Source organism: Mauremys reevesii, linkage group 9, assembly GCF_016161935.1.
Source record: "Mauremys reevesii isolate NIE-2019 linkage group 9, ASM1616193v1, whole genome shotgun sequence".
NCBI lineage: Eukaryota > Metazoa > Chordata > Testudines > Geoemydidae > Mauremys > Mauremys reevesii.
In genome coordinates this window covers 15,881,033-15,894,218 of record NC_052631.1, presented here as the reverse complement: position 1 = coordinate 15,894,218, position 13,186 = coordinate 15,881,033, and the positions used below count along the sequence as shown (strand labels likewise).

At 39.1% G+C, this 13,186-nt stretch overlaps 1 protein-coding gene across 1 annotated transcript in view; it reads left to right on the top strand.

Moving 5' to 3' along the window:
* The window catches only part of PRKCI (protein kinase C iota), a 52,482-nt gene that overhangs the window by 11,931 nt on the left and 27,365 nt on the right, over nucleotides 1–13,186 (top strand). The window contains exons 2-5 of the mRNA XM_039487340.1: nucleotides 2,811–2,932; nucleotides 7,351–7,440; nucleotides 9,260–9,310; nucleotides 11,303–11,388. Of these exons, the coding sequence (XP_039343274.1) occupies nucleotides 2,811–2,932; nucleotides 7,351–7,440; nucleotides 9,260–9,310; nucleotides 11,303–11,388 (349 nt within the window). The remainder of the gene's footprint in view (nucleotides 1–2,810; nucleotides 2,933–7,350; nucleotides 7,441–9,259; nucleotides 9,311–11,302; nucleotides 11,389–13,186) is intronic.

Here is a 13,186-nt window from a genome sequence, read left to right as displayed (position 1 = left end):
ATTGTTTACATTACATTCCAGATTAAAATTGCAGCATTTATTTGCTTGCACTCTTGCAGCATTCACTCTTGGGTGTAACTGTCATAAATTGTGGCAGGATTAGTTAGAGCAGGTTGGAAGATTTGTCACTGTGAGGAGAAGAGGTGCACCTGTTACTTTAGGACTCAACTATGCCTCACTTTAGCAGTGAGTTCTGTAGTTTGTTAGTGGTTCACAGCAATTGTCTTGTCATGGAGAGTGTCAGCAGTGTGGTGGCATTACATGGTCCCTTTCCACCATCCTTATCCAGCCTCCAGAAGTGGGGGAGTTCTGGGTTCTTTCCTCTCATTGGGTAACAGCAGAAGGAAGGGGACCCCTTGACCCGCCTCCCTTGGCCTGGTGGGTAGTTGAGGGAGAAGCTGCCACAGATGGAGGGTATTTGTGGGTGAGAGGCGTGGTGCCACAGGTGTGCCACTTCCCTGGTCCACCCCCCCAATGTGTCCTTGAATGGGAAGTTCATAGAATCATAGAATCTCAGGGTTGGAAGGGACCTTAGGAGGTCATCTAGTCCAACCCCCTGCTCAAAGCAGGACCAAAGTTGCCCAACTTTTCCCGTTTATAGTTCTTCACTTTTGAGCTCCCAGAAATCAAAGATCCCTTTTGAGAGCAGTCCCTCATTCATCATGGAATCATAGGAGAATCTATGTTTTTGGAAACCCAAAGCTCTAGTAATCAAGCTGGATTTTGAAAAAAAAAGTGTCTGAATGATCCCCCACCCCCAACATGCTATAAAAACTCCAGGGGCCACTGGGATCAGGATGGCCTCCAGATTTCAGTTGCTGGGCTGGAGGAAAAGGGGGCTAAGGACTTCTGCTCTGTGGTGGGACTCCGGGCTCCAGCTGTGGGGCAGTGGGCCTCTGGGCTTCTGCCCCACGGACCCCTGAAACTGTCTCATGGACCCCAAGAGGGCCGTGGATTTCCAGTTGAGAAGCACTGGTTTACACCACACAGCATCAGGCTGGAGTCAAGGTTTGAAAATATTTACTGGCTCTGCACTCTGAACAGTCTGGCTGAATTTAAGCCCTGATTATACCAGTATAGACTTAATCAGAAAAAAGCCAGTCTTATTCCAGAATATTTTAAACTGCTTCTGAAAGGACATAACTTAAACCAGAAAAGGGCACACTGTTTTATACCAGAATAAGGCCATGGCTACACTTGCAAATTTGCAGCGCTGCAGCAGGGTGTGAAAACACACCCTCTCCAGCGCTGCAAATTGCGGCGCTGCAAAGCGCCAGTGTGGTCAAAGCCTGCTCCCAGCGCTGTACGTTATTCCCCACAGGGAGGTGGAGTACGGACAGCGCTGGGAGACCTCTCTCCCAGCGCTGGCACTTTGACTACACTTAGCACTTCAAAGCGCTGCCACGGCAGCGCTTTGAAGTGCAAGTGTAGCCATAGCCTCTGTGTGTCCTCTCGAGCAGTTATACTGGCATAACTTCAGTGGTTTAAATGCACACCCTACTTTGTACCAGTATAACTTTTCTGGGTAGACAAGTCCTCAGACTGGGGCCACATTGTGCTAAGTACCATAGGTTGTTCCTGTCGTGAAGAGCTTAAGGTCTAAACAAGGCAGAAAAAGGGTAGCAGAAGGTGATGGCTTAAAAATTTAATGTTAGATCATTAATATATAGAAACCACCGACTTACTTCCACAATTTATGTTTGTGGTTGCAGTGCTATTAGTTGCTGGTCATTTTAATAAAAATACTTTGGCTTCTCTGGGATTGCAGGTAGAGCCTTGTTACAGTACCACCACTGTTTCCTACCCCAGCTCTTCACTGACAATGACTCATGTAATTTTTTCTTGCATCTTTTTCCTGCTATTCCCCTTTCTCCCAAAACACGCTTTTTTTGTTCCTCCATCTGTTTCTGTTCTTTGCTTCACTGCTTCATGCCCCCCCCCCCCCGAAGCTGCTTCCAGTAGTGGGAGCTGGTTTCCCACCTATCTGATAGGTTACCCATTTCAGATACCTTCTTAGAACCCACTTACTTCATGAATCCTTCCTTTGCTGGCCTCCTGCCCAGTTATTACTGGAATTGTTAATGTTTTGTTTCATCTGTCAGTATTAGCTCAAAAAGTAGGGGCAATGATTTCTTCTGTCTTGTCAATTGCCATGTACATCTACAGATTACATGAACATTTCATAACTTGTTACACATTTATTGCAGAAAGAATTTATAGATTTTATTTCACTATAATATACATTCATGAAACAAACAAGCTTCTTAATATACTGCTTACCTAACCTTAACAGAGGTGTGGTTTTTTTTGTTTTGTTTTTTTTTCTTCCTAGCTATAAATTGTAGCATTTCCCTCTTCTTAATCCGGCTTCTGTTGATACTGATTACTTGCATGTATAGCTAAAATCTGTTTTGTTCTGTTGATAAGTGATTGGTGTTTTAATGATGTAGCATGTCGCCATACATCTTAATCTTTCACAAGTAGATGATTACTCTTTCAGTTTTCAAACGGGTAATAAAATCATTTGAAGCCCAGGTTTTAAATTGCAGAAAATAAACCGGAGTGCTCATTAATTCTGTTTTAATGGCTTACAAAGGCCAAATTATTTCCCTAGCTCTGGTGTATTCATGTTACACATGGATTATAACAGATAAGAGTACAAGGAAGCACTTTAGTATGATCAACTTTTTTGGGAGACTTTTTTGGCATTGGCAAACAAAAAGCAGTAGAGTTCAGGAAATGAACATCTCTGTAGTCCTGCATACAACATTATAGTTTGAATAATTTTGTTAAACTTATTTCTCATTCAGGGACATCATGATAACCTATTTTGAACCTTCCATCTCGTTTGAAGGACTATGTAATAAGGTTCGAGACCTGTGCTTCTTTGACAATGAACAACTCTTCACTATGAAATGGATTGATGAAGAAGGTAAAGTGACATCAAGTAGTTTTTGTCTTGTGGAAATTTATATCTCCATCCTTCTCCTACATAAATTAAGAAGGTGTAACTGAGTTCAGAAGACAACCAATCATCCCTTTCCTCTGTAAACTTATTTTCTTAATGAAAGTATTTATTTAAAAAACATCCATTATGGTGGTATCTGGATTCTATACTAAATAATTAGTTCCAAACAAAAAACCTTAAATTCATAGCTACCACTAGGATCAAATGTTGCAGAACCTACCCACCTTCTGTTCTCCAACCCTAGTCTTAAACTATGGAAATGGTCTTAAGCATCTTATCCACAATGTCTTAATGCAACATATAAATCCTATTGAAGTCAAAGAAGAGGCACCCCCCCCATTGTTTTCTGTGAGCTGTCAATCAGACCCTTTGACTCAAAACCTTATTTCTTCAGGGGAGAGGAGTGGTGCTGTAGAATGAAGGAACGTTAGTAGCAGTTCAGCACATACATCTTTCTGAGGAGCAGACTTGTAGAGCAGTAATATACCTCTACCATTATACTGATGTGGAAAGTTTGCTGCTTCCATGCTGGGGACACTAGTGACTATGACTACAAATAATTTTCCGTGTTCTTTTTAAAGAGAAATGGACTCTGTGCACAAATATCTATAGCTGTATGTACAAACTAAATAGATATTTCCATTTTGAAGAGAAGGCCTGAAAAAACAACTTTTTTTCCCCCAAATGTGCAACGGGAATAGTTTAATTTCTGCATATAAGGAATTTACTTGGGACTTAATTTTTGTACTCAATCTGAATTGTAATATCAGTATTTTCTGCCAATGGTCTTTATCCCTATCCTAAGTTAGAGAAGGGTGAAAAATTGGGCTTCTTAATGGTGCTGTGGTTATGTTGAAATCTTTTAGTTTCATATATTATGTACCTTAGTACATATAAGGTGGGTTTTTTCAAACGCGTTCAGCATTGGCCTGACCACTGACTTCACTGGGAGCAAAGTTCGTCCGATGCTGAGTGCTTTTGAAAATCTCACCCATATGTACTAAGTATAGCTCTTCAGTACACATTGTTTGCCTGCCAGCCAAAGAAAATCCTTAGTCATGTTAGTTTTCCTAGAAACTTGTAATTTAATTTATTGCATAAAATTCCTTTCCCAAAGCTTTTTTTAAAAAAATACAGCTTGTTTATTCTAGTATGTAAACTGACAGCTTATAATGCACATGCTTTTACTTTCAATTATTTTAGACTAAATTATTCATGCTTGTTGGGAATATAATACAGGAAATATGGCGTTTAATAAGCAAGCAGTGAAACTATGCCTTAAAACTACCCGTTGAGTAAACAGTTTTATTGGAGTCACACACACACATGGGATTTTTTTTTTCCTTTGTTTGTTACTAGGTCTAATGTTTTAAGCTCTTGTAAAATAAAAAGCTTGATGCATTGTAACTTCTATTTTTTTCACACAGGAAGCTAGACCTACCTTAGCTGCTAAATGAGGAATTCAAAATGACTATTTCTAAAGGGTTTATGAATGCATACTGTTATACAATTCATTACTTCCAACTTTCTTTGAATGCATACAAAACAGCAAATGTTGATGTTACTCCACAAAGGATACTTGCTGCTTATTCCCTGTAAAATCCATCTCCTTTTTTTTTTTTTTTCCCCCCTCCTTCCTTCATGGCTTTGTTCATATGTGCTCTTACGAGATTTCCTGTACTTATCTAATAGCACTTAATTGAATAACCTGCCATGATTCTTAGCATTGGGATCACACAGTTGAAATCTGTAGATCGTGTCAGAGCTAGCATAATTTTTTTCAGAAAAATTTACTCACTGTTAATGCTCTGTTAGTCTCTCACTCTAGACCTTGGGTGTATACGAGCGGACGGGTGACCTATTTATGTTGTGGTGGAATAAGTCATTATGCCCTTTTGTGAATGAACACTTTTATTGTTCCCTTTAGAATTTAAAGGAAAGATTGTAGGTGAATGTGATGGGGAGGACAGCACATTGTATTTCCCTGGCACACCTAGAAAAAGCTATTAGTACAGGTTTCTAGAATGAAACCTCTATCTCGAGCATTATAGGCATTAAATCTCCTTAGAGATATTTAATAGCATCTGCCCATTTTCTTGTATTTTTGAAACCTGTGCCACAGTTCTCTGTTCCTGCTTGGTGGTAGAAAAACTGGTTTGGTTGGTGTTGCAACACCATTGAATAAAAATAGTTGATTTTTTTTTTTTTAAGCCTCTGGAGCACATGCATTTATGCAGTGAGTGGGCAGTTCCATGTCCCACAGAACTAATTTCTCACATTGGATGTAGTGAGACGTGACAAAATCTGGCTTTAAAGAGCATATACATTATTTTAGTCTTGACAGATCATAGCTTGCAGGAAAGAGAAAGTTAAAACAGAGAGCTTAAACACTTGCTGCCAAAACATTTTAGTAGGTGATCACTAACAACAAAAATTGCAAAGGGTAGGGACATTAAATGCCATATCAGTGATAAAATCACATGATCATGAGAACTAAAATTTAAAATATAGTAAAATGAACATTTTCTGTAGGTAAGTGTAAGGCAAAAAATGGTCAGGTCAGTTATGATGTCTTGCAGTGAATGATTTATGGCCTTTCTGTTCTCTTACAATAGCTAATTAGTCCCTGTACAATTGTGTTAACATTCGTATTACTGACTTGCCAATGACATTGCATTCTCATACATTTGGAGCAACTAGCCATGTTAGTAATATGAAGTTTTATATAGCTTTTTCTAATCTTCAAAGCATTCTAAAAATGTTAACTGATCTTCGCAATCTCCTTGAGAGTTAGATTAATATTGTCCACATTTCTCAAATGTGGAATCTGAGATAGAGAGCCTATAACTTGCCTATAGTTCAAAAAGAAATCTGCCAGAACTCAGGAGCTCCTGGCTCAGAGTCCTGTACTTGGCCTATCTAACTTGATTTCTCCCATAGTGTTAGGCCTTAGTTATAAGAGAGTTTCGATAGTTTAACTTAAGATGTTGGCTTAGTCACACTGGTGCAAACCTCTATGTGGGCTCTTATTTCTTTAAGAGAAAGCTAAATCAGAATAAGCCATCTCTGTACATAAATAAGAGTATGCACACTGGTATTTGCACTAGGGTAAGTAATCTGTCACTTTTAGTTAAACCAGTGCAACTTTACCATGTAGATAAGGCCTTAGATTCGTTCTAAGTGCTGGTGTGTGATGATTTTTCCTTTTCAAAGTTTTAGAAAAGGCTGCCTTTATTAAGAATAAACCTCATTCAGCTGTGATTCATGCTGCAAAAATTAGGGCAAATAGTCCCTTGTGGGCAAAGGGAGGGAGAACAACTACACATTTATCATCCTTCAGATTTTGGGTTTAAGACTATCATTCATTTTATATCTTCATCCAGGTTAATCTGAGGAAAGTACTAAAGTATTAGCAGCCTGTTTTTTTTCTCTTTATATTTTCTCCATCCTTCCTATCAGACACAAAATCTTAAAGTGAACCCAGTTTTAACATTGTGCATTTATGAAATATTTGTGTGAAATCTTGAGTGAAATCTTATTAATCTCATGTGGTGAAATAGTACATACTCAAATTTGTGAACCCCAAAACCACTCAATATTTGAGAGCTTTAGTGTGCCTGCCTCTTACTGGGCATGCCTTTTGAGGCTGAGGCAGCCCTGATTCTGATGGAAGTTGGAAATGCACATACCTGCTGTAGGAGATAGTTCAATATGGGGGGAAAAAAGACACCAATTTGTTGAAGAAAGATCTAGAGATAGGAGACAGCCTTCCTATGGGATTCATAGCTCCCTTGAAAGTAATGCTGTGCTACAGGTAAAATAATCTTTTCTAGCATCATAGACACCAGATGTATGTGCAAGAACAGCATGATGTTTAAGAAAGAAACTCAGGGTTTGTCTACGCAGTGCCAGTATTGTTTGAAACATGACCATCAGTGCGCACTAGGGAACTTTTAGTGCACACCAACAGGGCCCACATGTACAGTTAGTGCATGACACACTGGTGCACACTGAAGTTTACATCCCAGTTGGTACACACTAATGCACAGTGTAGACAAGCACTCAGATCTGTAGCTCACATTTAGTCCTACCCAGTCCGAATGGGTGTGATGACAGGTCAAGTGTGTAAAGACTTGTAAGTCAAAATAGTTACTGCGTAAATAAGTCTGAAATTCTTATTTATCCTGGAGGGAGTTCAGATGCTGTCTCTGGAATATGAGTCTTTCAGAATGACTGTTGAAATATTAATATTACAGGCTAATATTAATCTAGATACTAGCATAAATATTCATAGTATTACTGTGATTTGAAATTAAGTGTCGTTATCTTGGGAAGACTCCATAACAGTGCTGAATTCTAAAATTGAATTGATTCTTTTTTAGGAGACCCATGCACAGTTTCTTCTCAGCTGGAGTTAGAGGAAGCCTTTCGGTTGTATGAACTAAACAAGGATTCAGAACTTCTAATTCATGGTAGGATAGAACTTTGTCTTTCTCCTTACATGCATGGGCCAGTACATATTCTTTTCTATATACGTTGGTATTTTATGGATTCCTAATGTTAATCATCTTCACTATGTGAAGGCATAGGGAAGAGGGAAAATTCCATGTACTTAATGTAGTATCTAGCATTCACTTCTTAGAGTGTCTGTAGGACAAGAAGTAATGGGCTTAATCTGCAGCAAGGGAGATTTTGGTTAGCTATTAGGAAATTGCAAACTGTAAGTGTAGTTAAGCTCTGGAATAGGCTTCTGGGAAGGTTGTGGAATCCCCATCATTTACGGTTTTTAAGAATCTTTCAGGGATGGTCTAGATTTAACTAGTCCCGCCTGAATGGAAAGAGCTGGACTTGAGGACTTCTCAGGATCCTTTCTCGTTTCCACTTAGTTCAAATAGATCATTACCCAAGTCTTTGCATACATGGTGACATACTGTATTCAACCTTTCCAGACTACTGTACCCTTTTCAAGAGTCTGATTTGTCTTGTGTACCCCTGAGTTTCCCCTCACTTAAACTACTTGCTTACAAAATAAGATAAGAATACAAAAGTGTCACAGCACACACTTTTTGAAAAATTGCTTGTGTTCTCATTTTATCATATAATTATAAATCAATTGGCATATAAATATTGTACTTACTTTTCAGTATATAAAGCAGTATAAACAAGTCGTCTGTATGAAATTTTAGTTTGTACTGACTTTGCTAGTGCTTTTTATGTAGCTTGTTGTAAAACAAATATCTAGATGAGATGGCATACTCCCAGGAATACACGTATCCCTGGTTGAGAACCACTGCTGTAATATGCTTTCCCTTCTGCCTTGACTCCACTTCAGTTGTGACAGGCTGAAGTGATTAAACTAGCACCATGTCTAACTCTACTCAGTGGTCTACACTAGTGCTTCCTCTGTTACTATTTCCAGTGTAAAGTCCCTGGTGCTAGGCAAACTGAGAAAAGTACTAGTGTAAGCAAGACCATAAATGCCTGGTTATTAAAGCACCATGACGTGGGGTATTTGTGGTTGAGGTTCCCAAACTCGGGTCCAGGGCTTGTGGGTGGTCTGTAGAGAGCTGGCTGGTTACATGGTGCTGGCTTCTCAGTTACTGTTGCTCATTTACCTTATTTGACATATAAAAAATACACTAAACAGTTTCCTAATCTTACTTTGCCATGTAGGCAACTGCTGTAGCAGCCACATGGACACTAAAATTAAAAATGAGTTGAGAAGTAGCCATCAAAAATCTGTTACAATGTAGTTCATCTTATAGAAGAAGTTTGGAAAGTCTGATCTATAGATTTGGTAGCAATACAGCTCCTCTGATGAATACTTGAAGCCAGTTTTTGTGTCCATGATAATATCAGATGAACAAACTTGCATTAATCATTCATGCTCTTGTGAGGGAGGGATTGTAATCCCCATTTTACATGAGGAAATGAAACCAGAATGGTGGTTATTGCCAAAGGTCACAGAAGAAGTCAGGATAGTCTTAGAATGTGGAAGTTCCCGGCTCCAATTCTTTGCTTAAGCCTAGTCTCTAGCATAGCAAGAGGTCTGCAGTGGACTAATTCAGTACCGGGTGGCTTACGGAATGCAGGAGACTTCTCAGGCAATTGTTTAAAAAAGCCTTTTTCAACGAACCTCATTGGCTATACACCATAGATCTTACATTGACCTTGACATCTACTTTCTTCCCAGATGATACAAGTACTTTTTGTAACTGTTGTATATCTTGAAAATGTATCTTTATATCTGAAGTAAAAGATTAATCTGGAGCATTACTGTTTACCTTACAGTGTTCCCTTGTGTACCAGAAAGGCCTGGCATGCCTTGTCCAGGGGAAGATAGTAAGTAGGCATTTTTGTAAAAGAAATACTTTCTGTAAATGGTCATTGCGCGGTTATCCAATAATACAAGCTGAACTGATTAAAATAGTAGCTTTTTGTTTTTCCTCTTGATAGGTTCTATATCAAAGCTTATCTAAGAAATTGAAACTGAAATGTGGCTATTACTCTTCTAGACAGGCTATCTGGTTTTCCCCAAGGGTGAATAGCCATGATGACTAACAGTGCTGTCCCATCTTATTAGCTGAAATGGCCAAAAATCAAACTACGTTTCAGGGACCTTTCAGGCCCTCTCCCATTGCTGTTTTTCCATGGACTCTGAAAATTGTATATGGTGCTGAAAATGCTTTACAATTCAATGAAATGGTGGAAGAGGGAATTACTGTTACCTCTTAAATTATACTCTTGGGAATTCCTAGTCATGCCAATTGAAATTACTATTTCTGTTAAGATTGGATTTGCCCAGATAACTTTTGAATGGATTATGCAGCTCGGGATGGCAGGGGCTTTCCTTCCCCATGCTCCCCAATATATTTTATTGTAAAATGGTTTGCATTCAACCGTTGCTCTTAAATTAAGATTGCAAACCTGCCCATTTATCCTTGGATGTGGTCCCACGAGGTCAGGCTTGTCATGCTCATAAGGCAGTGTGAGGAATCTTACAGTGTTGCTATGATGACATACCTCTTCTCTGACACCACAGAAGACAAGTCTCCCAGAGATTGGGACTTTTGCACACATTCCTACACAGGTTACAGAAAACTAGGAGTTTCTTGTATTTTACAGTTAGCTTCCTGTGCTGGGAAACTCTCATGAGAACCAATTAAAACCTTTACAACAGAAGTAAACCCACTTGATGCACGTTGTGTGTTTTCACATTGAGTTAATATTGTAGGTCTTGCTACACTCAAAGTTGTGCTGTGTTTTGTCACTCCTGGATAAGCATTTACCTCATTTATAACCACTCATGCCTCTTTGTATTACTTGCTCCTGCTTGCTCCATAACATGACAATTTTCTTTTACATGTCAGCTTCTCTTGGACAGCTACCATTTTGCTGGTTGACCATTTGTAGTCCTCGTCAGAGTAATGAAGTGTCATGTTTTTGTCTTCCTGGGTACAGCAGTGGTTGTCAATTTATAGACTCAATTCAGCTGCTGCTCTTGAAATTTGAGGTCATGTTACCCAACTGTTGCTAACTGTTAGTTCTCTACTAGTCCTTAAGAAAAGCCTCAGCTTTAACTTGGGTGCTTAAAGCTATAAAAAAGCATGCTATTTGTACAAATTTTGTATAGGAAAGTAGCTATATTTTTAGCTATCAAGATATTGACACTGCATTGACAATGTTAGCATGATATCTGAGTCCCTGATTGATTTAAACGCATTTAAAATAATTTGATTTGCTTGACTATACACATGGAGACTGTGTGTGACACCAGTCAGTTTTTTAAAAACTGACATTGCCAAACCATAAGTAGGTTTGAAAAACAACTTAAGATGCAGTTCTTTGTGGTTCAGTGTTAATCCATTGAGTTCCTAATGTGGTACTGTCAGTGCAAAATGCATTGTGTGGTGGCAGTTGTGGGCCTAAAATATCAGAGGATTATAGTGCAGCAAAGCACTCCTCTTGTATTCTTTCAATTTAAATAAAATAGTTGCTTTTTTATCAAATATTTGTAATACCTGGACAATCTCCCTTCTCTTGGCTCAGTCTTGAATGCTTTTAGACAATAGCAATTATTTGTAATTACCATCAGTGTTTTAAGGGTTTTGATTGGTGAGGGCAGCACTCACCTCAGTGAAGAGGTTTTAGAGTCCCAAACTGTAGTTTCTGTTCATGGCAAGACATTCCCATTGACATCAAATTCTGCTGGAGTAGAGAACTACAGGATTGGGCCCTTTATTTGAAAATTAGTTTGTATAAAGTGTCCATGAATATGTTGTATGGTGTAATGTTCACACTTGCATGGATATAATTGTATTTTACTTATCTTAGAATCCATTTATCGTCGTGGTGCCCGACGGTGGCGGAAGCTCTATTGTGCAAATGGTCATACTTTTCAAGCTAAGCGATTTAACAGGGTAAGACTTTCTGTGCGTAGTTGAATGCAATGTTAAAACCTTGATGCACTGCCTGTCTCTTCGGCAGTTGTACTATTACTGCCTCCAAAGATTAAAATGTAGATTGTCTAGAGAAAATGGACTTTGCCCTCAGTACATCAAATAAAGTGGTTCCTTTTATATAAGTTCTGATAACCAGAAAGTATACTGAAGTAACTCAAGTTTACATTTCTAGCTTCAACACCTCTCATTTATTTGTCTATAGTATAAGTAGTTTGGTTTTTTAAACTTAATCTATGGCGTTTGGTCTTTTGATAACCCTGTGCTTTCAGTAAAATTTGCCACTTGGGCTATTTAAATGTTATGCACTTAAATAGGTAAATTATAACCCAAATTCACTGATTATTTTTTTTTAATCCAAAGCACACCAAAAGAACTACTACTTATATCAGCAGTACATAACACTGATATTCTTTTAATTTTGTTTGCAGAGGTTAGATGCCAGCACTGATTTTAAATGGCTGTGAGCTGGCAGAGCACTCTGGGTACTGAGCTCCCAATAGGCATTGTCAGTGTTTTGAGCTCTAGGAACAAACAAGTTGGCATCCGACGAAGTGGGTATTCACTCACAAAAGCTCATGCTCCAGTACGTTTGTTAGTCTATAAGGTAACACAGGACTCTTTGCTGCTTAAACAAGTTTGAATCACTTGTGTTGCAGGGAGTTCTCTTTATGGTTTGCCAGTAAGAACTGAGGTGTTCAGCCAGCCTCCATATGCTGGAGTAGGAGCAATCAGAAGTAACAAGCATGTATTTGTCATATTAACTGTAAGAAATTAGATACTTTTTAGGTACTTTTTTCAGATTTGTTTAAAACGTGTAACAGGGTATAAGAAAATCTGCAATGTGTAATGAGTAGTATTTGTATAATACAGGTCCATACACAATATATCTTCTCCACCTTCACCACTGGACTCATTAAAAACATGGAATTTCTCTCCAACTCCCTCCTTGGCCCTCTCCAAATCTGGTTTCTGCTTTTCATTCCACTGAAGCAGCTCTTTCCAAAGTCTCCTGAGTGACCTCTAACTAGCCTCCTCTATGGTGGTTTGTCTCCAGTTGCTTTGTTAGCCGGGTTTTGTGGATTGTCACTTTGTGTATGGCCCAAAGCTCAGTCTTTGAGGCCCTCCTACAAACACCTCTAAGTGTACTGAAACTGCTGCTTTATTTTAAGTTTTATTGCTACCTTGTGCTACTCCGGGGGGGCCCTCTGTGCACAACCCTCTGTGCACAATATTTTAAAATTCTGCATATTTTGTTTGCCAAAATAACACAGTATAATTATGCTAGTTTCAATTATTTTGGTAATTTATTTCAAAATACCTGTCAACAAGTATGTCTGTAATAATACAGACAACAACAAAAAAATCAGGAAATGTTTTTTGACAGTTTTCTTACTAGGCATATTAATACAGAACTTTGAGTAGTAATTCATTTAAACTGCAATACAGAAATGTATTTCCTGCACCCCTCAAAAGCAGTGCGAAGGGAGTCAAGGATAATGAGGGCTCCAGCTTGGGGTGGGGCCAGAGATGAGGGGTTCAGAGTGCAGTAGGGGGATAGGAGTTGGGGCCAAGGGGTTTGGAGTGTGGGACGGGGCTCCAGGCTGGGGCAGAGGGTTGGGGTGCAGGAGGGGGTGTGGGCTCGGGGGAGGGGGTGTGGGCTCCAGGAGGGAGTTTGGGTTTGGGAGGGGGCTGAGGTCTGGTATTGTCTAATGTGTGATTTTTAGGGTGCACGCTCCAGGTGGTGTTTACTTCAGGC